The sequence below is a fragment of the Ctenopharyngodon idella genome, chromosome 2 (assembly GCF_019924925.1).
Source record: "Ctenopharyngodon idella isolate HZGC_01 chromosome 2, HZGC01, whole genome shotgun sequence".
In the NCBI taxonomy this organism is placed as follows: domain Eukaryota; kingdom Metazoa; phylum Chordata; class Actinopteri; order Cypriniformes; family Xenocyprididae; genus Ctenopharyngodon; species Ctenopharyngodon idella.
The window spans coordinates 36,211,277-36,237,912 of record NC_067221.1 but is presented as its reverse complement, the minus strand read 5'-3'; the positions used below and the strand labels follow the sequence as shown (position 1 = coordinate 36,237,912).

The window sequence follows — 26,636 nt, the reverse complement described above, 5'->3', positions numbered from 1 at the left end:
ATACATCTGTACACAAAATAAAAATACAATTATACTACTACTATTATCATTAAAATATTTTTATAAAAATACAAATACTTGAAATTACAATCTTAATATCTTACACAATTTTGCTTCTCAAGTAAATTAATCGTGTGTCAAAGGGATCAAAATCGTGTTTAGGGATTTTGTACTGGAAAACGACAAAAATACTGAATTAAAAAAATGGCTATCCTTTTCGTTTTGCCTAACAAAACCCGTAACTGTGTTAAAGGGCTCATGACACAAGAAATCAAATTTGCCTTGATATTTTGACATATAAGAGGTCTTTGTACCATTAAACCCTCTACTGCACACATGTTGATGGCATATGAAAAACAAAAATATTTCACATCATTTTTTGGTTCATTTGGGAACATTTTATTGATAAAACATTTTTTTGACCCCCCACCCCAAAATATTTATTTGTGCAACAATGGTATAGAAAATTATCATAAGACAATGCTCAGAAAGGATTTATTTTCAAAAAATGTCAAGAAATCATTAAGTAAAAAGGGAAAAACACTTGAAAGACATTGATATATTGAATTTGATGCATAGGTCTGTATCATGTAGTGTGCTATGTCATATAATGTAGTTCATGTAATAAGATTTCACTCCGTACGAAACTTCAAAAAGCAGTTCTTCTCTGCTGTGAAATAGAGGTCTATGTTACAATTTTTGCACATCACTTTGGGTGTTCCTGCACACCCAGGAACCCTGCATCTTCCCTTCTTATAACACATTATTGCCAATGTGAGGTATTGTCCAAAACATCCTCGAAAAGTACCCCTTATCGCACAACGAAAAGAAAAACTGAATTTCTGAACATTTAAAATTAAAAAAAAAAAAATAAAAATCATAAAACCTGACAAAAGGCTTCTCTACACTTTCATACACACATACATATTTTATGTACAGTTCATGTCATTTTAAATAAGATTACTAAAGCAAATAATCATGCCTTCTTCTCACACCATGTGCTCCTGTGACCATGTGTCAGAACAGGATGTCCCACCTTCAAATGGTGCTTGATAGTGACTCCCAAACCTTACTGGACTGTTCTTTGGTACTTTCTCAATGTTTCTAATTGGTTGTAATCATTTAAAGAAAAATGTACTAAACATAGGGCTTAAGAAAACTTTCCATTGCCTGAGGGCAACGCTGTGCTGTAGAGGGTTAAAACATCCTTCTCATTACAAACAAAGCATTTATTTAATCAAGCTCAAAGAATGGCTCGTTTGGATATTGTGGTATTTATGACGTCACACATGCAAACACATTTGCATATTTCTGCCTCCTGCACAAGACATCTACGAATAGTTATACATCATCGCACCATAGGCCACGACCACTGGAATTCAGCTTAAAGGGATAGTTCACCCAAAAATGAAAATTTTGTCATTAATTACTCACCCTCATGTCGTTCCACATCCATAAGACCTTCGTTTATCTTCGAAACACAAATTAAGAAATTTTTGATAAAATCCGATGGCTCAGTGAGGCCTCCATTGAAAGCTAATTTACGCTTTCAAACGCCCAGAAAGGTACTCAAGTTATATTTAAAACAGTTCATGTGACTACAGTGGTTCAACTTTAATGTTATGATGTGACAAGAATACTTTTTGTGCTCCAAAAAAAAACAAAATAATGACTTTATTCAACAATATCTAGTGATGGGCGATTTCAAATCACTGCTTCATGAAGCTTCGAATCATTTGTTTCGAATCAGTGGTTCGGAGCAGGTATCAAACTGCCAAAGTCACGTATTCCACTGAAATTTCGAAACACTTATGACGTAAAGAAGCCTTATTTACTGAAATCATGTGACTTTGGCGATCCGAACCACTGATTCGAAACAAAACATTCGTAAAGCTTCAAAGCTTCATGAAGCAGTGTTTTGAAATCAGCCATCACTAGATATGGTTGAATAAAGTCGATATTCTGTTTTTTTTGCGCACAAAAAGTATTCTCGTCGGTTGGGAAACGGCTTGGGGGGGAAACTATGGTAGTCAAAAAAAAAAAAACGTTATTTCATTATAAAAACTTTCATTATAAGTAAACCTCAAGGACCCCTTTAAAATTACTCTAATGAAATATCTTGTGGCCTAACACATTGTGGTGTTATATTTATGTTCTGCCATGAATTATTAATTTGAGTAAAAATGGTTTTGCTATTGCTAAAGCAATGGGTTTATCATGGGTACTTTGATTGCTTCACTTTTGGCTGTTTACATTGTGTTTCCGAAGGCCTCTGAGGTCTCAAGTCAATCAAAAACCAGAAGTAATTTGTGAAGATGCTTTTCTGGTGTCTCTGTTTCACATTGCCAAACAAAACCCGTCCTATGGTGAAAATCACTGAAACACAGCCTTATTTCTTCGGTTCTGACCTGTTTCACATCTTTCTTAGAAAGACCCGTCTCATTTTCACTGCTGTGTGTACACACACTTCAGGAACACAAACCTCAGGACACACTAACACACATATATCTGAGTCTAAAAGACAGAGCGCTAGGTAATATGAGCTTCTAAAGCAGAGCATTAAATATGCACTAGACAGCTCAGAGAATGGAGAGCACTACTCCTGAATAAATAACCAAACAAACAACAGACTATCAGCCAATCTACAAATCAGTGCTGTCAGAGAGAGAGTGGAGATAATAATATACACGCACACACCGCAGGCGTGTGTATTTATGGGTCCCAACTGTCCTCTCCTCTTTCTTTCACACACACACACACACACACACACACACACACACACACACACACACACACACACACACACTAAGAGAGCTCTGTTTATCACTCTTACAATCATACAGACCAGACCAGGAATGGATTCTGTGCCATTCCTCACCATAACATGACTGCATACATAGGCAGCTGCCTTCTAAGGATTAATAATCACAAAAATACAACCTAAAGTGATTGATTTGAAATCAATAGCTACTGTTTAGTACTGATTTTACAACTTATTTTAATCACAAAACAAATAATTCCAAAGAATCCTGACCAACAAGATCCAAAGAATGAGATCATGCCAGTCCAGTTTTATTCTTTGTACACACTTTTCACGGAACACGGTGCATTTTGGGATTGCCTAATCTACTGCATACATACAGTACCATTCAGAAGTTTGGTATTTGTTTTTGAAAGTCCCTTATGCTCACCAAGGCTGTTTATTTGATCAAAAATGCAATATAAACTGTAATATTGTGAAATCTTATTACAATTTAAAATAAATGTTTTCTGTTATATTTTAAAATGTAATTCATGCCTTTGATGGCAAAGCTGAATTTTTAACATAATTACTCCAGTCTTCAATGTCACATGATCCTTTGAAATCATTCATATTTGCTTATTTGCTGCTCAAGAAACATTTCCTATTATTAATGTTGAAATAGAAATCATTTATAATAATATTATAAATGTCTTTACTGTCACTTTTGGATAATTTAGTGCATCCTTGCTAAAAAAAAAAAGTTACTTTCTTACCAAAAAAAACCAAACAAAAACAAAAAAAAAACATTTGAACACTAATGTATGCTTTAAAATAATGCAATTAAGTACACTATTATAATTTGGCCCAAAATGATGTCTTTTGGAAAATAAAAGTAAGCATATGATTCCTAAAATGCCATCTAATTAGGCAGCTCACTTGTGTTTGAAACAGAAACCTGACATTCTAGAACATTTCTCCAGCACTGCACTTTAACCTGCTCAAACTGGTGTATACAGAAGGTATGAAAGGTGACAACAAAGTTGATTTATTTTTTTTATTTTTTATTGTTGTCCTTTTCTAGCTCACTCGGCAGCTCACTGTTAAAATGACAGCTGTTTGTAGCGCCTGAAGCCAGCATGGGTGAGTTAAACGAGCAAATCTGAGGTGTGTGAAAAACTTCATCTTAAGTGACAGGACACTGACTCTGTCTTTTTCTTTCATATGGACTATCCTTCTGCTTTAAGCTTCTTAAAACAGCCTATATTAGATATCTCAGAAATAATCAATGGACTGATTCATGCCTCCTTCTTAATATGTATGTTTATCAACATATGTTTGTCTGTTTAAAAGATCAGATATAGTTTTTTGCGTACATTTTTGGGGATCACCCAAAAATGAAGATTATGTCATTATTTACTCATCCTCATTTCATTCAACAAACACAAAAAGATATATTAAGCAGAAAGTCCAGGCTTTTCTTTTTCATGCAATGGAAGTGAATGAGAACATGAGCTGCTAAACTCTAAAAAATGACAAAAAAAACAAAAAAAAAAAACATAAAAGAACCCTAATCTTAGTCCACATGATGTTTTTGCTGTTTTCAAAGTCTTATAATGTCACATAATAGCATTGTGTCAATAAATTATGAGACTTTAGGATGTTAATTCCTGAAATTTTCAAAGTGAACATCTCCTCTTCTGTGGAAGTATGGAAGTCATACATGATTGTAATGACATGAGGGTGAGTAAATGATAATAATTTTTGTGTGAACTTTTCCTATCTTCCATATTTTACTATTTAAATGCATACATAAAATAGTACTGCACACTTGCATTCATTCAAAATAACACGCAACAACTGCATTTCATTCATTAACAAACTTGAGTGATTATCTGTGATGAAACAAAATGCCAAAATCAGGGGAAAAAAAGCCTCTTATCTGGGTCAGAACCAAAGCGTGCAGCAGTGAACTAGCAGTCGATCAATCATTAGCCTGTGTGCTGAGCAGTTTGATTGATTGGGAAACAGATTTTTCCCTGCATGTTTCTGGCTCTGGGCCACGTACGGGGCCTCTGTTGCTGGTGTAGGCTTTCCAAACCATTACCCTGACCCGATCAATGACTGACCCACGCTTACTGCTGACCTGACTGGCTACTGAAGCAGAAGAACCCTGAAGAACATGTGGTTTGCTCCAGATAACTGAAGTAAATATGAATACATTAAGCAGAGCTCAGAGGAGCATGCAGGCCCGCTCATTCAACCCTCAAACAAGGATCCGTCAGAGCTATAAAGCATGCTAACTTCCCAGATTAAAATGCTTTGGCTCAGAGGTTGCTCTTTCATAGCTCAGAGGAAATGATGGAGAGTTATGTTTAGTATCAACTTCAGTCTCAAGTATCAAAAATATTCTAAAATATTTATCCTGCGATTCCAAAGGAAATGTGGAACTAGTGTTGTCAAAAGTACTGACTTCGGTACCAAGTCGATACTGAAATTTAAAAAATGTGACGATACCTGCATTTCCCCCCAGCATTTTGAGCACTGTTTTAAACACCTCTGATTGGCCATCATGTTCACGTGCTCAACAGATATGTCTGTGATTGGCTACAATAGACCCTTTTCACATTTCCGCGTTTCTCAGAAGCGGAAGTCGCCATAGTTGGGTAAAATTCTATAGCAGTGAATGAGAGAATACATTAAATATATTTTTGTGTTTACATTTGCTCAAATAGCAAAAGAAAAACTCCACAATAGTGTTTTCACAACTTTCAAAATGAGGAAAAAAAATAGAAAGTGATTGATAACGGCAGTCAGAAGAGAGAAAGATGTCATTTTTACTGTCACTCCCATAGCTGCTGTATTAGAAACACCCTCACAGCAGCATTAACTAGTTTTTTGTAATTTGATGCAAAGGTAATATAATACTAAGTATAGTGTTATAAATGTATATACGTTTTTGAAAAAAAAGAAACTATAAAAAACTTTGCAGGATTTACGATATTGATGACCGTTAAAATGCGTCATCACAGTCTGTGAAAAGGGTCTATGATCAATGCTTCAAAAACATGTTGTACATAGACATATTTGACGCTCTTTACCGAGCGCTTACACAGATACACATGGGAGCATTTGAAAGCAGGTGTCTATCAGCAGATCCGTCTATCAGCGGATATATGTTTTGAAGAGTTGATCATTGTAACCAATCACAGACATATCTGTTGAGAGCGTGAACACAATGGCCAATCAGAGGTGTTTAAGAATCTGCTCAACAGTGCTCAAAATGCTAGGGGGAAATGCTGGTACCGTCACATTTTTTTAAATTTCAGTACCGACTTGGTCCTGTCTAATCCCTTAGAAAAGTAAATCACACCTCTCCTCAACAAGAAGCACAATTTTAGAAAAAAGAAAAAAAAACCTCCAACCTTCAGTATGAGCAACAGTACTAGTGATATCATATCAAACACTAATAAACTGTGTCTGTGTAAGTAGGCGTACAGAATCACATGAACTGATGATTTCACAGCAGCTAAAAGCTCAAAGGTTCCACTTTAAAGGCTCTGTTAAAAGGCATCTAGTGTTCTTACAGAACTCATGGTCAGAGTTTATCCTCCCTCAACATGAAGCCAAAAAGCTCTCTCTCCATCAGAGCAAAGCTAGCGAAGTGCTCTTCTGTTTTTATAGCTTTGTGTACATGGAGTAAACACAAAGATCACAGAGATGGAGCCGTGACACTTCTGAGCGGCAGCGCCAAGGGGAGGGTTTGTTTGTGCTCTTCAAATGTGTAATTAACCAGCATTAAAACACATTCACTTTTCAAACCGCAGTGTCCTCGATGACTTTTGAAAGAACAGAGGGAAAATGAGAGACAGAGACAAACAGAGAGAGAGAGCGCGACAGGGAGAAAGAGAGACGGATAAACAGAGGTCACATAGCCACTGCAAAGTTTTGAAAGTGACAAGGACATATATCTATAGATAAAAATCCCCCGAGACACTGCTGTGTGTAAAAAAATAAATAAATAAATAAATATATATATATATATATACACATATACATATATATATATATATATATGTATATGTATATGTATATGTGTATATATATATATATATATATATATTTTAATAAAAACTTTAAACTAAAGATATTAGAAAATTAGAAATGCTGAATAAAAAAAAAATAATAATAAAAATGGCAAAATACATTTTTATAGTTAATTAATTCAGTATTGTTACAATTAAGTTTACATTTTTCAAGTTTAAAGTTTTCATTATATATATATAGAGAGAGAGAGAGAGAGATAGTGTGTGTATATATATATATATATATATATATATATATATATATATATAAATATATATGTATATATAAATATAATAGAAAATTAAAAAAAAAAAAAAAAAAAGTTAAAAAAATTAGACATGCTGAATTAAAAAAAAAAAAAAAAAAAAAAAAGCCAAAAGCCCATAAAATTACTAAACCTTAAAAAATATAAAAAAACTAAAATATTAAACTAAAATACCACTTTTTAAGGTTTAATGGTCCCAGATAAGCAACAGAATGGGTGGATGAGTAGTTATTCAGTTGATTTGTTTATTTTTTGAATCTGGTTATAGAATATGGTTGTCACTTCCCTAAATAACGTCATTTGTGTGTACAGCATAAAGCACTCAGAAGAGAAGACAACTGTATTTAATTTTATGACAATTGCACTGGTGTCAAAAGTATTCTACTACTTAAAGTATAAAAGTAAAAGTAACGTAAGGTAAAAAATGCCATTAAGGACAAAAGCTTAGGCCGCGACACAGGGGCCTATTGTGCACTACCCCACCTCCTCAAAAAAACATTTTTCTAAAGGCCATAATGACTATAATGTTATATTAAAATGTTATTGTTGAAAAATTTGGGATGCACTAGGCTACCTGCTTCTACCAACCTCCTCGCTGGTGCTTGGTTGGGACATTTCACTCAAGTTCTCTTCTTGAGTCTCTGCCACGGACATCTTCGTACTTGGCTACATACGTCTGCTATGTCCAATGTTGGGGGTAACGAGTTACAAAGTTAGTATAGCCTATATCACAACATTGTCAATCGCGTTGTCAATCGCAAACGCTAATTTATTCAAACGTCTCTCTACTGAACTACGTACTGTAGCTTAATAAATTTGTGGAGGATGAAGAGAAAGCACCCGTTTGATAAATGAGCCAGTAGTGGAGAAATAATAACTTTTAAGAAATAGTCTTTTTTGAGTAACGACCCCAACACTGGCTATGTCCTCCTTGCTGGAGTGTGATGTGATTTGTGTCATGTGCAGGAGCGATGGATCGCGTACAAACCAATAGGGTGTCGGAATGGTATATGTTTATACTTCTCATCCAACCACAATCAAATTCACCGGATGGCGCGATTTATCTGGATAGGTTTTTTTTTTTTTTTTTTTTTTTAACGATGACAAGCTGGAATGAAAATAAGCGGAAATGAAATAGGAGTAATGAGGCTATTTTTAAAAAATGTAAGGAGTAGAAAGTACATATAATTGCGTGAAAATGTAAGGAGCAGAAGAAAAAAGTGGCTGAAAAATAATTACTCCAGTAAAGTATAGATACCCAAAATTTCTACTTAAGTAAGGTAACGAAGTATTTGTACTTCGTTACTTGACACCTCTGGACAATTGTATTCAGTGTGTATGCGACCACACACTGATGATGAACAGAGAGCTGGAGACAGAAAGAAAACACACAGATTGGATGTCTCTTTTGGCTCTGTTCTAGAGAGATAGAGAGAAGCAGGAGAAGCAGGAGAGAATTATACTGTCTGCCACAGTTCTCCTCATTTCAGACCAAAAGCTGCTTTATATAGTCAGACACTCACACACATACACAGACAGAACTCGGCACTATTCAGAAGGATTTGGTTTTCTTTGATGTACAATTATTTAAAAAGGACATCTGTGATTTCATGTACAGGCTGGTAATGAAGGTGGACCAGACAGCAAATAAGAAATCTAACTTTAGCTACAGCATTCGACAAAGGTCAAAATAATATTATACCGCAATTACAGCCATTATACACGCGGGATTAGATTTCTCAGGACACTTGAGTTATCAGACCAAAACAGTTGGTGATTTGTTCTGTGATAAACACAGAATTAAAAATCACAAAGTACGCCGGCGAAATGCCAGTTTACCAAACACCTCCTTTAGAAATGTGACTACTCAAATTCAGAAGAACCCAAAAGCCAGATATCCTCTGTTTGCTCCCAAATGTTGGCAGTCACCATCAGAAAACCATCATGTACACAAATCTGCATCCTCAACACACGTCCCCCATCTGCTAGCACTTGTTGTGGGTCATTTCGTGGGATTTTTGAGAGGGGAAGAGGGTTCTTCTCTCTGGGAAAAGCACGGCGAATCATCTCGCATGCAGACGCTGATTGGGCCGCACGGTCTGAAAGGTGTAAACAAACTTCAACTAGATGAGTGGGATCGTCCAGATGTCCAAAACCTGAGCTGTTTGTTTAACGTAATCGTATGAGCGTGCGAGTGTGTGTAGGGGTTTGTTTTTGTACCCAATGACTAGCATGTGTGTGTTTGTTTACGCATGTTTTAATAGAGCTCTGCTGTGTTTGCCTGTGCCTGATTGTGCGTGTCTACAGAGCCGTAGGTGTGTGCTTATATAACAATGTGAGTGCTTTTCAATGGCCTTGTGTGTGTGTGTGTGTGTGTGTGTGTGTGTGTGTATAGAGCCGTGTGTATAAGTGCATGGATGCATGTTTTGAGTGTTTATTTGTCTGTGTCAATCTGTTCAATGATTATGTAAATCTATAGGTGTAAGTCTATTGTTCATTTAATTTATGTCATAAAAAAAAAAAAAAACAATAATATTATATAATAAAAATAATATATCTTAATATAAAATATATAATATAAAATAAATAAAGATACAGTACCATTCAAAAGTTTGGGGTCAGTAAGATTTTTTTTTTTTTTTATTAAAAGTTTTATTCAGCAAGGATGCTTTAAAATTGACAGTAAATACCTTTAAATTGTTACAAAAAAATCAATTTCAAATAAAATTTCAATTCCTAAAAAGAATCCCAAAAAAAAAAAAAAAAAAATATATATATATATATATATATATAACATTTTTTTCACAAACTACACAACTGTTTTCAACATTAATAATAAGAAATATTTCTTGAGCACCAAATCATCATATTAGTATGATTTCTGAAGGATCATGTCACACTGAAGACTGGAGTAATGATGCTGAAAATTCAGCTTTACCATCACATGAATAAATTACTTTTTAAAATATATCAAAATACACTAACAATAGCTGTAAAAAAAACAAAACAAATTTATACAGTAAAATACCTTTTTCCATTGAAACATTAATATACTGCAAAAACAATGCATTCTGGGTAATATTTGTCGTTTTCAAGAAAGTAACCTATAGGCTACTTTCTCAAAAATTATAAATAGTATTACCCAGAATGCATTGTAATATACAGAATGCAATGTAATATACAGAAGTAATTTACTGTAAAAACAATGCATTCTGGGTAATATTTGTCGTTTTCAAGAAAGTAGCCTATCCACCTTATTCCTACGCCCCATGACGCTTTGCGCGAATTATGGGAGTAACTTCCGTTAAGCTGTAAACAGTCAGTGAAAGGCTCGCCCTATGAACGCAAAAATACGTTGTTGTTTTTTTTTTTTTTTTAAACTGGGTACAATGAGATGACATTATTCTACTCACCCTTCAACCAATGAACATTAAAAGGACATTTAAAAGTGTAAAAGTATCAGGACATGAAAAAGCGCATTTCTTTCCACAGCAATAACGGACGAGTTAAATATAACTAGTGATATATATCTGTATTATGTAATATACGTTGCTTTAATAAAAAATGTTCATGAACTTCAGCATTGTGTGATACTATTTCAAAGTGATTTCCATCATTTTTACAGATAATAAATTGTATTTACCTGTGAAAACAAACCTGGTGAGAGACATGAGGCTTTGAGAAGAAAAATGAGAGATTCTTCGTGCATTCCAGTGAATTATTAATGGGATATATCGTAAATTATATCGGGAGAACAGACCACAAATGTGTAGTATATGTTGTCCTTTTTCATACTATTACAGCGGTATGCAAAGTGACAAAAGAAAATAATCACGAGGGTAGAAAGCAGCGACTGAAAAGAGCTCTTGCCATAGATATTCTTGTTATAACATGTTACGTTAAAATACCAAGTGTTACATTATTCTCACGATGTCTGAAAATCAAACATGAAATAAAAATTGACAGCTCATTCAGTCAAACTGACGGATAAGCTTTATTTGCAACATTATGATTTGAAATGATTCGTTTCAGTCTTTTTAAATGGAAGTTCCCCAAACCGGAAGTGCAACCCATAATTCGAAATGCAGTAGGCTAGTCAGGAATAAGGTGGATAAGTTACTTTCTCGAAAACGACAAATAAAAGTACCCAGAATGCATTATTTTTTTTTAAAAATGTTTACATACGTCTTCCTAGCATTTCTTTCACCTATATACGCTGGTGTTTACATCTAGATTTTTTTTTTAATGCAATAGCCCAAACCAAAAATTAGCATAAAAATACATAGAAAAGCATGTTTATATTTGCCTACCTCTTTTTGAATGAGCATATAGCTGTATGGGTTTTCATTAGCCTATATCTGTGTTAATTTTTATATATTTTATATATCTTTTATATATGTAATATGTGTGTGTTTATACAGTGCAAGCGTTTGTATAGTATGTATGTGTATTTATTTACACATACAAATTCACAGAGAGAGTATTTTGTAAAGCTATACGTGAGTGTGTATGTTTGTATAGAGCTGTCTGCTCTCTCCAGGTGTGTGTCAGTTCAGACAGCTCTTGCGGTGAGTGTATCTCTGTTCAATTCCGCAGCCTGCGAGGGGTCGTCCGGCCTCTCACCCCTCTGTCAGAGCGCTGGAGACACACGCCGGCAGAATATAGAGCCAGATCTGCACCTCAAATGGCTCGACCCGGCCTGGTCTGAATGACTTTTACTGCATAACCCGAGCTGAGCCGAGCCAATATGGCCTCTCTGTGCTGAGTGCTGTGGCTAATGGGGGAGGTTATTTTATTAATATGCTGATTTTACTCCGGGTGACAGCCATCATTTCTCACCCTCGGGGTGAGATCTAATCCAACTCTCACACAGATATGTGGACTTATACACACAGTGATTATTCAGACTCCCCCCGAGCAGGGTCAAAATAACAAACTCAGCTGTGCGTGAGACAGATAGAGTGAATGGGGGAAAGTGGGTGACAGAGAGAAAAAGAGAGAGAATGAGATAAACCTTGCTGGAGACACATTGGCTGTGTTCTAAATAGCAAACTAGCATACTACTCATACTCATAGTAAGTATAATGCGCCAAGAAAAAACAATTTTTAGGTGCATGGAAAACCTGGATGATACAGTATTTTTGCCAAAAAGTGCACTATACACTGCACACTTTATAGGCTGTAAAATCGATTAATCGCGATTAATCGCATCTGACAAAAAAGTTTGTTTACATTATTTTATTTTATTTTATTTTTCTTCTTACTTCATTGGCAATTTATTTTTCCTGTTTTAAGCATAAACCATACTTAATTTTGATACATTTTTTCAGAAAGGGTCAATGATGTGAAGGGTAATGTTTTTTGTTCAAAGGCCTTAATAATAATAAAAAACAAAGATATGACATCTAAAGTATGTAAGGTAGTACAACTCAATCTCTTTTATTGAATCCAAAAAGGTTTTAATTAAAATTTTCTACATATAAAGGTATTTTAAAGATTTTGAAGTGTCAAATGGTCATTCGGTTTAACCGTCCAAAGGCCAATCAAGCCATTTCATGTGTGATTAAAATATCTTAAAATGTAATAAATGTATATATTTTTTATTGTGGCATGATTTTATAACATCATTTATCAACATATTGCAAAATCGTATTAAAACTATGCGTAAGTTGTTGCTTTGTTATGAAAAAGATTGTCCGGAAAAAATAATTTTATTGATGTAATTCAGAGTAACCAATATAAAGGGACCATTTTGGATCAAGTTATGCGGTCAGTATCATGTGACAGGATGGGACATCATTCAGACACCTGCAGAGGACCACATGGTTGTGAAGCAAAGTAACAAACTCTTTCTTAACTATTTGAAAAATTAATGTTTACACTTGCTCATTCTCATGTCCCGAAACAGGTCATTCGGTACAACTACTATAAAACATGGAAAATGTTGTAATATTTTAAAAACTTGTACTAAATATAAAATGTTTGATTGTCCTTTTGCTAGCTAGCTAGCTAGCAAGCTAACTAGCTAGATATCAGCATGTTAGCATTGTTTGAAAATATCATCATTTGGTATAACCAAAAGTGTCATTCGGTAAAACCGAAATTTTGGTGACTTTTTTGGTGACAAATTGTCCATCTAGTAAAAAAAAAAAAAAAAAGTCAAAAGCAGTGTTAATTGATTATAAAAACCACATAATCTCATTGTTAACACTTAATAAAACTTCAAAATTAATTATATCTCCCTTTTTTTTTGTTGTTGTTTTTTTTTTGTTTTTTTTTTACACTTTTAAAAACCTTATACATCAATGACCTGAAAACAAAACTTAATATCCTGTCATTTTGGTAAATGTAAAGACAAAAAAGTAATAAATTGACTTTGCAGTGTTTGCAGTACACCAAATGAACCGTAAATAATATCAATGGTGATTTTTAATATTATTTCTTGACTTACTTTAATCAGAGTGACCAAATTGAAGAAATTTGTACAAAATTTTAAATTAAACAAGCAAACTATTCATATTTATTTCTAATAATCAACTGGACACCACAATTAAATATGTTCCTAATGAGGTCACTAGTTTTACAAAAAACAGTAGGCGGCACACACTGTGTATTTTGCAGTATGTAGTCAGTAGTATGCTGTAATCCCTTTCAAGACACAAAGCTGCTCAGATTTCCTTTGAGACACATTTATAATAGCTCAGACACTTTCATTAACCCAAAAGACCAATTACTCTAATCAACCCCTAATCACCCTCTCCAGGTCCAAATCGACCAATGAAAGCAGAGGGGGGTGGGAAGGTTTGGAACCAGACGACCATCAACAAAAACAGACTAATGAACATTAAAGGAATACTTATTACCCCAGGTTGCCTGTGCTGGTAAAATCAACCCTGAGGAATTTACGGAAACTTTATAAGAATGCAATGTGTGTGTGTGCATGTTCAGACTGCAATATATTACCCCATCAAAAGCCTTTATAGGAACTTGCAGATCAAAGCGCCAGTAATTAGTGGTGACTTGCTGTGTGTGAAATCGTTAATCCGCTAACACACTGGCTTTTAAAAACCACGGCCACATCTAGATGACAGACATTACACCAGACACTAACACCCAGCAAAACCTCAACCATCTTTAATCTTCAAAGTTTATGACAACTTTATCACCTCTTCCAGATCACTGAACATTCCAGAAGATATCCGACACCGTGTCCTTACCAGGCACAACACGACACGCTTCCAGCGTTGACTTTTCATTATTTTTCTGTCACTTCTAGCAATTGTTGGTATGTTTCTGTCCATTTACACCTATATTGTTTATAACTTCACTTGTTCCTTTAATAAATTTAGCTAAAAAGTTAATTTGCATGTTTTCCTCGCCTTCACGTGTTACTGAAAGCAAAATACCGTACAAAACAACAAAATCACAGCCAATCCAAGCATAATTAATGTTCGATATGAATAATGTTCAATTTACTTTATTGTTCCTGAAGGGAGATTTGTATTTTAAATAAATAAATACATTTTCTATATAAATTTTAAAAATCGAACCTAATTATTATACAAAAAATACAAAAAAAAAAGTTTTCTAATGTTGAAAAAAAAATTAAGACTGTAAAATTGACTTTAAGTTTGCATTTTGAGGCAGTTGAGGAGTCTGCAGTCTGAAACAGGTCTTAAGCCTGCTACAGACTGAGCGATTTCAGCAATCCTATAAGATCATCACACATCACACTGTACGACATGGATCTAATAAACTTGGGTATGACATGTATGTAGACTGTACGATGATGACACCTATTGAATCGTAGGCTACGATGCAAGTTAGTATAGAAGAATAAAACGTCATCTGCATGCGCTAGTAGTAAACAGTAGTAGCTAGTAGATGAATCGCACTTTGGCAATTTTGGTTTTTATGTGCGCTGAAAAAAAGAGGAGGTAGTGAAAGAGAAGAATATGGACACGGCCATATCTAGGGAAAAGAGGCCAACTTGGCATGCTAATTTTGCAAATGGAGTTTGAGGTAAGTAGTTTTAGGGCCATGTCGTGTTGATCAATACACCATTTCGTGTTACATTTTTATTGGCTAGTCAGTAGATGTAAGTCATAGCAGCAAACATACTGAGATGACCATGACAGCGGCCGTCTTTGAACCTCTCTCACTGTACAAAGTAGGACCACTGTTTAGGAGCCATGACCACAGAAATCGCCACGATTGGTCATCTTTCATCTTGGGATATATCCCAAAATCGTACAATGTGTACCATTAAAGCCGACAGCATTAAACAGGAACTATATGGACATCATGACCATTTCTCAGTTGATAAGAAGACCTTGCCTGAGGATGCCAATGAACTCAACAAAGCTGCCACCTATGCATGTGTGTATTTATGTTTAGAGGCACCTGTGGACCTCAAAGTTGGCCCTCCCACACTAAGTGTCATATCTGTTTATTGATCGAGACAGCTGTCAATCAATCTTATCATCACTCTACACATTTGGTCCTGAGGGAGTCAATATGGCACTGGCCTTGAGTGAAGGCCAAATCGGCCAATTGCAGACCTTGAGAGAACAATACGGCAGTGTGTGTCTGTGTGTGTGTCAGTGTCCACATGAAAAGAGAGCAGCTAAATACAGACGAGAATGAGAAACTGTGTGTCTCTGGGTGTGGGTTTGCATTGCATTGCATTACATAAATAAAATAAAATAAAATAAAATAAAATAAAATAAAATAAAATAAAATAAAATAAAATAAAATAAAATAAAATAAAATAAAATAAAATAAAATAAAATAAAATAAAATAATAAAAAGTGCATGGAAATTATAATGAAAAGAATATTTAATTTTATTATTTGACTTATTTTTTAATTATATTATATTCATAATAGTGGCTGATCAATATGGCATTTTCAATTACAAATTCATAAATGCTCCAATCAGACTTTGACTACATCCTTGCATCATTCAACCCAACATCAATGCAACATTTTGCTCTCTTTCGATCTCAAACACATTCGCCATATTAATCCAGAATAAATCTACTCAAACTCAAAATCTGTTGCTCAGAAATCTTCTCAAATAATCACAAATCTGCACATATCTCTCAACTCAATCTAGAGGAAGTTCATTAGTCAGAACTTTCTTGAGCTAGAGTTCATGAAAGAAGACCAGCTTAGGCCGTGTGTCCACCAAAGAGTTTTTTGCCAAGGCAAGTGTATATGTCCAATTGTTTTCAATGGGAGCGCTGAGTTCCCTTTCAGTCGGTCACGTTCGACGTACGTCAGTAGTGACCGACGAATTGGGATATCGCTAGAGAGCCCTATCAGCTTCGAGTGAACTACAACAGGCCAATGAAGTTGGCGTGCGATATTTGCATAATGCGCACCGCCCCCGCCAGGTGGTATAAATAGGGGAGCAGATGCAATCGCACTCTGTCTTTCGCTTCGGAGCCAACCTGTGTGTTCCTGCTGTTAGTCTGAGAGTGACTTCGCAAGCCTTTGAAGAGCTTTTGTTCTACAGTGCTGGCTTTATGGTACCTTACAGCGAGGCCGCGAGCTTCCCAGAGTGAGCTTCTCGAGCTGTTATACAGCTCTCAACTGCTGTTTTCACAGCATTATTTGCCCCGTTGGTTTGCGATTTGGGCCGGTTCCTCTGTGTGTGTGACTCAGGGAGTGAAAAGTGTACCTGCAGTCACATCGCGGCTGTTCCCTGTGTGCTTCGGCACAAAGAACAAGAGCTTCTAAAAGAGCTTCACAGACAGACACTGCGTCTTTTTCAAGACGTCATTCTGTCTGTGCGTTTCTGGAGGCGGTCGTTTCCTATCCTCACTGACGGCCACAATCACTTTCTCTCATGTCTGCTTAGCGTGCTGAGACTGTGTTTGTGGGTGGTTCATATTCTCTTGTAAAAAAAGAGAGCATGCCCACGTCGGCGCGTTGTTCGTCTTGCCTTTCTCGTAAGGGCTTGAGCGCTCAGCGCGCCGTGTGCCGTCGAGCTGCCGGCTGACAGCGCGCGTTGCCATGGCAACCCAGCGCGTTGTTCGGCGCTCTAGATGCGTGGTCGAGACTCGAGTGCCTCAAACGAGGTGGAGTCCCCTCACCTATTCCCCGATCTAGTTTCTCTTTCTGAATCAGAAAAGTACTACTTTTGGTGAATAAGCCAGGGTGACCAGAGGATCACAGTGGGGCATTACCTGCCGAGCCAATCTCCGTGGGCCCCCCACTCCTCTAGCGCATCGCAAACATGCTGTGACTGTGTTCGTGGGTGGTTTATGTTTGGTAAAAACATGGCCACGTCGGCGCTCAGCGCCGTGTGTCGTTCAGTTAGACGACCACGTTCACTCTCCCACATGGCTGGTAGCTTCTGGGTGGATTGCTGGTCCTTCTCATGGGGGACCTAGCATCTTAGTCAGGGCTCCAGCAGAGGATCAGATGTCGACTGCTACATTGGAGAGAGGGTTGTTGGGCTCTGGACATGAAGATGAGGCTGAGCGTCCCACGGTTGTGATGTGCTCATGCTGAATCAGATTCAGAGTTAACGACCATGCTTTCCCGGGCCCCTGGGGGCGTGGTGTGACGCGTACTCGCCTTGCCCCGCCCCCTGTCTTAGCCTGGACGTGCATGAAAAACTTGGCAGTTTAGAAGCCTTTCTTGGTGCCAAATATGGAACACCAAAAGGGTCATATCTGCATTAAGTTTTTTCTCTCTCACTACCCTCTGTGGTGGGGTGGCAGTGCTACGGGCACACCACCTCTGCCCTGCATGGGTCTTGGCCCCCGGCAAGTCTGTGGAAGGCCAAAGCACTCATTGCATATGGGTAGTTCTGAGTCGGGGTTGAGCTACGCATGATGCAAGTCATAGCGCAGGCCCCTGGCCAGACAATGTCTACCATGGTGGTCCGGAAACACCCCTGGCTAGCCTTGCAGAGGTGTGTCATCGTCTAAGTACGCTTTCTCGATGCTCTCATCTCACAAGCTGGCCTAAAATCCAGCCCGCTCAGCCCGCAGCCAAGCCACTTGGCTAGCGAGAAGCGGTCCTGGAGAAACTGGTGACCTGGAGCTGAGGTAAACAGTTCTTCGGGAGACGATGCCCGCATCGCTCCCTCCCCGGAGGAGGGCCGGGTGGAGAATTTTGGTTTGTTCCGCCGCTGGCTCTCCGGAGACCAGCGGTGCCCACGGAGTAGAACTGTTTTCTGACCCTCCAGGTCCCAAGAGGGCGCGGCTGGCAGTGCGCGAGGCCCCACCTCGCCACTCTCAGCCCCCTCTCACTTCGCCAGCAGGTCCCAGTGTGTTGGTTGAGGCCGCCTCCCATGTGCCGTCTCCCATTCACACTGCCACCTTGCAGAGTCTGACCACACTACGGGCCGCTATGCCGTCCGAGTCGGGTCCAGCACTCTACCTCGCTGCCCCACGCCCGGTACGTCTGTGGTCCATTTGGTCCCGCTGGTTCGGTGTCTGGAAGCCTGGCTAGCGCTTTCCAGCCCGTCCCGCTGGCTCATTTGTACCATCAGACTCGGCTATGCGATTCAGTTCGCCCGGCGTCCCCCGGTGTTCAGGGGTGTCCATTACACTTGTGTGTCCCTGGACAATGCACCTGTTCTCTGGGCGGAGATTGCTGTCCTCCTGGCGAAGGATGCAGTCGAGCCGGTCCCTCCAGCCGATTTGAAGTCAGGGTTCTCCAGCCCCTACTTCATTGTACCCAAGAAGGGCGGTGGGCTACGGCCAATCCTGGATCTGCGTGTCCTGAATCGGTCCCTTCTCAGGCTGCCGTTCAAGATGCTTATGCAGAAGTGCATTTTCAAATGCATCCGTCCCCAGGATTGGTTTGCAGCGATCGACCTGAAGGACGCGTACTTTCATGTCTCGATTCTGCCTCGTCACAGACTCCTACGGTTTGCGTTCGAGGGTCGGGCATATCAGTACAAAGTCCTACCCTTCGGGCTGGCCCTGTCGCCCCGCGTCTTTACGAAGGTTGCGGAGGCGGCCATTGTTCCGCTCAAGGAACAGGGCGTTCGCATCTCAACTACCTCGACGACTGGCTCATCCTGGCCAGCTCGTGGGAGCAGTTGTGCGAACACGGGGACATGGTGTTAGCTCACCTCAGTCGGTTGGGTCTTCGGGTCAACTGGGACAAGAGCAAACTCTCCCCCGGGCAGAGGATCTCTTATCTCAGTAGGGAACTGGATTCGGTCGCCTGGACCGCGCGCCTCTCCGAGGAGCGCGTCCAGTCAGTGTTGACCTGCCTGAGTACGCTCAAGCGCAGGACGGCGGCCCCACTGAAACTCTTTCAGAGGCTCCTGGGGCATATGGCATCCGCAGCCGCAGTCATGCCGCTCGGATTGCTTCATATGAGGCCGCTTCAACACTGGCTCCGCGGCCGGGTCCCGAGATGGGCGTGGCAGCGCGGTACGTTCCGTGTCCCCGTGACACCGAACTGCTGTCGCACCCTCACCAAGTGGTCAGACTCTTCGTTCCTGCGGGCTGGAGTTCCCCTCGAACAAGTGTCCAGGCATGCTGTGGTCCACACAGATGCCTCTGCCACGGTGTGGGGGGCCACGTACAACGGGCATGCAGCATCGGGTCTGTGGACGGGGCCCCAACTGCATTGGCATATCAATTGCCTCGAGTTGCTAGCAGTACGTCTTGCACTGGGCCGCTTCCAGGAGCTGTTGACAGACAAGCACGTACTGGTCCGCTCGGACAACACTGCGGCCGTTGCGTACATCAACCATCAGGGTGGTCTACGCTCCCGCCGTATGTCGCAACTCGCCCGCCATCTCTTGCTATGGAGTCAGAAGCATCTGAGGTCGCTTCGTGCCATTCACGCCCCAGGCGTGCTCAACCGTGCAGCCGACGAGCTCTCACGGCAGCCTCCGCTTCCGGGCGAATGGCGACTCCATCCCCAGGTGGTCCAGCTGATCTGGCAGCGCTTTGGCGAGGCACAGATAGATCTGTTCGCCTCCCGGAGACTGCCCACTGCCAGTTCTATTCCCTGACCGGCGGCACACTCGGCATGGATGCCCTGGCAATCAGCTGGCCCCGGGGCCTACGCAAATATGCGTTTCCCCCAGTGAGCCTTCTCGCACAGCTCCTGTGCAAAGTCAGGGAGGACGAGGAGCAGGTCTTGTTAGTGGCTCCATACTGGCCCACTCGGACCTGGTTCTCGGACCTTACGCTCCTCGCGACAGCACCTCCCTGGCCCATTCCTCTGAGGAAGGACCTCCTGACTCAGAGACGGGGCACCCTCTGGCACCCGCGTCCACACCTGTGGAAACTCCATGTGTGGTCCCTGGACGGGACGCGGAGGTTCTGAGTGATCTCCCGCAAGCGGTCGCAGACACCATCACTTCCGCTAGAGCTCCTTCTACGAGGAACCTCTATGCGCTGAAGTGGAACCTATTCGTCGAATGGTGTTCCTCTCAACCAGAGCGAGAGGACCCCCGATCATGTTCGGTCAGAACCGTGCTTTCCTTTCTGCAAGAGGGCCTGGAGCGAAGGCTGTCTCCCTCCACCCTCAAGGTGTATGTTGCCGCTGTCGCCGCACATCACTATGCAGTTGATGGTAAATCGCTAGGGAAGCATGATCTGATCGTCAGGTTCTTGAGGGGGGCGAGGAGACTAATCCTCCCTGGCCCCCCTCTGTACCCTCTTGGGATCTGACCCTGGTTCTTACATCTCTCCGGGGTCGTCCCTTCGAGCCTTTGCAATCAGTCGAGTTAAAAGTACTGTCCTAAAGACCGTCCTCCTGGTTGCATTGGCCTCGCTCAAGAGGGTAGGGGACCTGCACGCATTTTCGGTTGACGAATCGTGCCTGGAATTCGGGCCCGGTGACTCTCACGTTATCCTGAGACCCCGGCCTGGATATGTGCCCAAGGTTCCTACCACTCCCTTTTGAGATCAGGTAGTGAACCTGCAAGCGCTGCCTTCGGAGGAGGCAGACCCAGCCCTAGCTTTGCTCTCTCCCGTCCACGCTCTGCGCCTGTACGTGGACAGAACGCGAAGCTTTAGGACCTCAGATCAGCTCTTTGTCTGTTACGGAGGCCAGCAGAAGGGAAAGGCTGTCTCCAAGCAGAGGATGGCCCACTGGATAGTGGACGCCATCGCCCTGGCGTATGAGTCCCAGGGCGTGCCTTGCCCGCTCAGGTTGAGAGCCCACTACACCAGAGGAGTGGCCTCTTCCTGGGCGCTGGCGCACGGCTCCTCGCTGACAGATATCTGTAGAGCTGCGGGCTGGGCGACACCTAACACGTTCGCTAGATTCTATAGCCTTCGTGTAGAACCGGTATCTTCCCGTGTACTCGCTTCCACCAGCCGGTAGACGCGAAGAGCCCGTTCTAGTGTCGGCTTGCAATGCCACTCCCGCCCCCTGGGCCGGATACGTGCATCCTTTTTACTCCAGTCGAGTTCCCCGCTTGGCGAACCCTGTCGAGTTCCTCCGCCTCCCCCTTCGGCTCGGACATTGCGGAGTGTCTGATGCCAGGCCAAACCTCCGTCACCGACGTTGACGTTTGGCTGGGTTCCACATGTCGTGACCCCTCCACGTGAGCGGTCCCATGTGTGTATTTGTCCACGGTCAACTCCCTACGGCGAGCCCGTGTCTTTCCCTAGCAGAGCCAGCTCTGCTGTCACCTGTCAGATGAGTCTCCCCCCTACCCAGGTGGAGCCATCCCAGGGACTCCATATGCGTACTGCCCACGGCCAGTCCATATGTGTACTCTCCACGTAAATTCCTCCCCTACAGGTGGGTAGTGGTCTCCGCAGCGTCCCCTACGGGTTCGCTTCCCCAGTGTAGTCTAGTTTACTTAGTGGGTATATCGGAACAGCAGTAGACTCTCTCGGCGTAAGCTCGCCCCCTTCCCCGTCCCACTGGTGCGCCGGGTGGCTAGAGCTTGCGCTGGGCACTGGAAGGGGTTCATACTGTGGCGCTTTATTTGGGATCCCAATTCGTCGGTCACTACTGACGTACGTCGAACGTGACCGACTGAAAGGGAACGTCTCGGTTACGTATGTAACCCTCGTTCCCTGAAGGAGGGAACGGAGACGTACGTCCCGTCGCCACAGTTGCTGTACCCTCGCTGTAGTGCAGACTAGGTTGTCTCCTCAGCGAAAAACAGAGTGCGATTGCATCTGCTCCCCTATTTATACCACCTGGCGGGGGCGGTGCGCATTATGCAAATATCGCACGCCAACTTCATTGGCCTGTTGTAGTTCACTCGAAGCTGATAGGGCTCTCTAGCGATATCCCAATTCGTCGGTCACTACTGACGTACGTCTCCGTTCCCTCCTTCAGGGAACGAGGGTTACATACGTAACCGAGACGTTTTTAAAATGCTAGGAGCGTAACGAGGCGCTGAGCGTCTACTTCTACTTTTTTTTACCGGTCGCCTAGAGTTGAAGAATGTTCAACTTTGGGTAAAACGCAGCGCTCATCACTGTCACTTTGTACCCCGCCGTCCAATCACAGTGGAAGAGGGGCGGGACAAATACAACACCGACCAACCGTCACATTCTGCATGTACAACGTCAACAATGACAACAACAAGCATAATAATCATTTAAAACAAGAGCCAGAGCAAATACTTTACATTGTATCGACATTTTTATATAGAAAGAGTACAGAAAAAAAAAAAATATATATATATGTTATTAGTATATATATGTTATACAGAAGTGTTATTAGTATCTAATTTCACAGATATATATCTGTGAAATTAGATACTAATAACACTTCTGCAGATATTCCGTATCATAGCAAGCAAAGTGTCTCAACTGAAAGAAAAAAAAAAAAATGCTGAGCTGCTGAAGCACTCTCAAGCGCTGACAGCAAGGTGTTTTCAGCAGAGCACCTAGTGTTTTCAGCTGGCTAAAAATACTTTGGTGGACACATAGCCTTAGTCAAACCAGGAATCTTAACAAGGAATTTAGTCAGCCTGCTCACTAGAAAAACTTATTGTTTGTAAATATCATGGCTATACTGTACTGGTCCAGCTCCAAACCAGCATAAACCTGGAATAAAATGGAAATTCCTATAGTTTTTCAACAGAGAAAGCTAAGCAAGATACCAGAGACTATCCCACGTTTTCCACCAAACTGAAAAAGATCCATTTAAAACACTTCTAAATAAATCAACAAATATACTTCAATGAACAAAAGATCACTACTGAAACACTACTGAAATCCAAACTCTTACCTCGACAGACGTTCCCATTATCCGGCTCGAATCCCGCCTTGCAGGTGCAGCTCCCAATTGGAACCATCCAGTCCCCATCACCATTACAGTACAATTTAATAGGTACGTCCACTTCCTCAGAGTTTGGGATGCACATCCCGCGAGCGATAACCAGCGAGGTGCTCTCTGCCCCGGTCATGGTCTCCGGAAAGATTGCAAAGTTCTGCACCACGCTGGGGCACTTCTTAAAAAACACACGCACAGACAGCAGGGACATACAGGCACCATAGTCCTGAAACGCCAGATAAAAACCATTTTTCGACAGTGGACCGAAGCTCCTCACCTCAGTGTTCACTTTCATCAATCTACCACCAAAATCCACCTGTGAGAAGCTCTCGTCCGCCGCAATGGTGTCCACCTTCAAATACGGAGCCTCCATCCAGAACGCCGTGCCCTTGGTGGCGATGACGGAGTCCGTCTCGTAGTAGTACAGGTTAAAGGTCTCCTTACAGGACCCAGGCACTCGCGGGATGCTGCTGCAGTCTCGGACGGTGAAACGCATCTCAACGTAGATGCGCTGAGCACCACGCCGAGCGATGAAGGTGGTGAGCAGCCAGTTGTTCTGGTTGGACTCGAAGACGTTGCACACCTGGTACGTTCGGATGGTGTTGAGGTTTTCGTCATAGCCGCTTACTTCCTCCCACTGGAAAAAAACAAACAAAAAAAACAATAGGAGGTTTAGCACAACAGAAAGAACAATGGCAGATGACTGTACACAATTAAAAGGAGATAACTGAAACTCATAGTTCATTTGTTTAGGCTATTACTATGCAAGTCAAGCCCAACAACTGTCAAAATGGATAAAAAATGAAAGTAAATTTTGGGGAAATGTTTATGATGCTTTAAATGGAATCTCTTATTATTAAAAGAATAATAAGCAGTGTTGGGGAAAGTTCCTTTTAAAAGTAATGCATTACAATATTGCGTTACTTAGTTACTTTTTATGAAAAGTAATGCTTTACATTACTTTTGTGTCACTTTTTCTCACCTGGGCTGGGCTTGCTTGTTTATATATATATATATATATATATTTTTTTTTTAATAACAACAAAAAAAACTTCTATTTTTGGCAAATGTCAAGGCCCTTTCACACCAAAAGTGAAATGAATAAGCCTCAGGCTAAAGGAAATTACGCCTATTTACGCCTGTACAGTAGAGGGCGCAGCTCAAACAAACCTTTCAGCTGTGCTGCCATTCTGGATTAAGTAAGCAATAAGGTACTCGAGGCTGTGCTGTATCGTGAATAAGTCAAAAATAAGTCTAAAGTCTGAAGGGTGTTGTTAGGCACGACGCGAAGCGGAGCGGCTGCAACCCCTTCAGCCGTGACTTATTCACGATAGAGCACTAGCCTTGAGTACCTTATTGCTTTTATAAAAGGGTTAACACACAATACAAATATTAAAGTCAAGAATATGTAACAATGCAACTTTCATGAAGTAAACTTTCACTAAAAGCCTTCCTTCCGCCAGAAAAAAATAGTCCCTGACTATGAACAGCAACAGAAGTTACATTATTACGCCATTAGATGGTGGCAAAGACTGTCTTTATGAGTGTGTCAGTCAGTAGCGAAGACTTTAACATTGAAAAGACTGAATTGTTGTGAACACGGAACAAGACACAACTGACAAATGCTTTGACTAGCGCTGTCAGTCACAGGAAAACCCCTTAACTGTTAAAAGGACAAGATAATATATCGGACATTTAAACAGATTTTTTTATTATGAACATAGGACTGACCTGAAGGAAAATGCTAAATCTGAATGCAGGTAATAAACTCGCTCACTCGATCTTTTTCTCACAGCACTCTTCAACATAATACAGTAAGCTTCAATGAACAATATCAATAGAGAACAGTTTATGTTGCTAAGAGTGGTTGCTAAGGGTGTTGTGTAGTGATACACAGAACCACTGGATGAAGTGGTCATAGCCGTGTTTTGTTGTGAATCAGAATCAAGGACAGGAACTAACCGTTTTATAAAGAAGAATAGGATACAGGAGAAGGAAGTTCAACACTCTTATTTCTAAATCTAAATTAATTTTTGCTGATTGTTATGGTTGAATTAAGTCAGAGGCAAATAAATTGGTTAATAAAGTGAGATCAAATACATAAAGTATATTTGTATCATTTAATATAGTTAATTATTACAGGTTTGCGTAAAGTTCTGAGATTGCATTTCACTGTTTTCATTCATTTTGAGGAATACTGAATGTTTTCATGCAAGTGAGATGAGTAAATGCATGTCCACATTTAGTCTAGAACTACAATAACCATCATGTTCACATAGCACACCCAACACCTCTGAACTTTATTTCTCTCAATATGGGGAGAGGAGAGCTGTCAGTCAATAAATGTGAAAATGTGACTTGCGTTACTTATTTGAAAAAGTAACTTAGATATTTTGTTGTAACTTGAAAAAGTAATCTGATTACGAACTGTAACTCAAGTTACTTGTAATGTGTTACCCCTAACACTGATAATAAGAATCGTTTTGTTGTTGTTGTGAATGACTCAGGGAATTAATCTTTTGAGTGTATAATTCAATAATAAAATTCAAATACTTACTCATAACACACACAAAAAAAACACTGTCTGCACTTACTGGTGTAATTTATAACCTAAAGAAAGGGCCACTAAACAAATCAGTGAACAAATCTGAATAATTCTGGGTGAACTGGTTCAAATAATTCTAGTCACTGGGTAAATACATTATACACAATAATGTGCATTTTAGCACCCAGAGAACTTTCCGTTTTCAGGTCAATGGTGTGAAAAAACTCTTATTTCATCTTAAAATTGCAAGAGGTGCCTGTTGAAGTGGAATGAAGATGAGAAATATCACTGCTGGTCCATTTGATGCTATCGATGTGGAACCGTGGCCTGAACTCAGACAGGTTTCTGCCTTTCATAAAATATTGATACAAATTGAGTTCCCAGAAACCTCTCCAACCCCATATACCCCACCCCAAAACCATCCAAAAGCTTTTAAACACTACATCACTTTGAAACTTTTTTTTTTCCTTCTCTGAGATGATGAACCCTTTATGGCTTCTATTTCCGAGTTTCAGATCACAAAATCTGTCTCCCTAATCACCTGAGGTGGGCGAGGAAACCGCTGCCATCTGCTTCGGTCCAGGCCAAGTGCGGCCAGCCACTTACCATTACAATATTACCATATTATAAAATGTGATGCGTAACAAATTTGAGATTATGCGCTATCGAATTACAATTAGAAGCAAGTGGAGCCATATATGGCTGCCCTCCTGCAACCCTGGTAAAACAGCACCATTGGCAGATTGTGAAACATGGCACAGACAGAAA

At 40.6% G+C, this 26,636-nt stretch overlaps 1 protein-coding gene across 1 annotated transcript in view; it reads right to left on the bottom strand.

Annotated features, from left to right (window-relative positions):
- LOC127496907 (ephrin type-B receptor 1) overlaps positions 1–26,636 on the bottom strand; it is a 294,837-nt gene that overhangs the window by 158,950 nt on the left and 109,251 nt on the right. Inside the window, exon 3 of the mRNA XM_051864837.1 lies at positions 23,279–23,960. Within this exon, the coding sequence (XP_051720797.1) occupies positions 23,279–23,960 (682 nt within the window). The remainder of the gene's footprint in view (positions 1–23,278; positions 23,961–26,636) is intronic.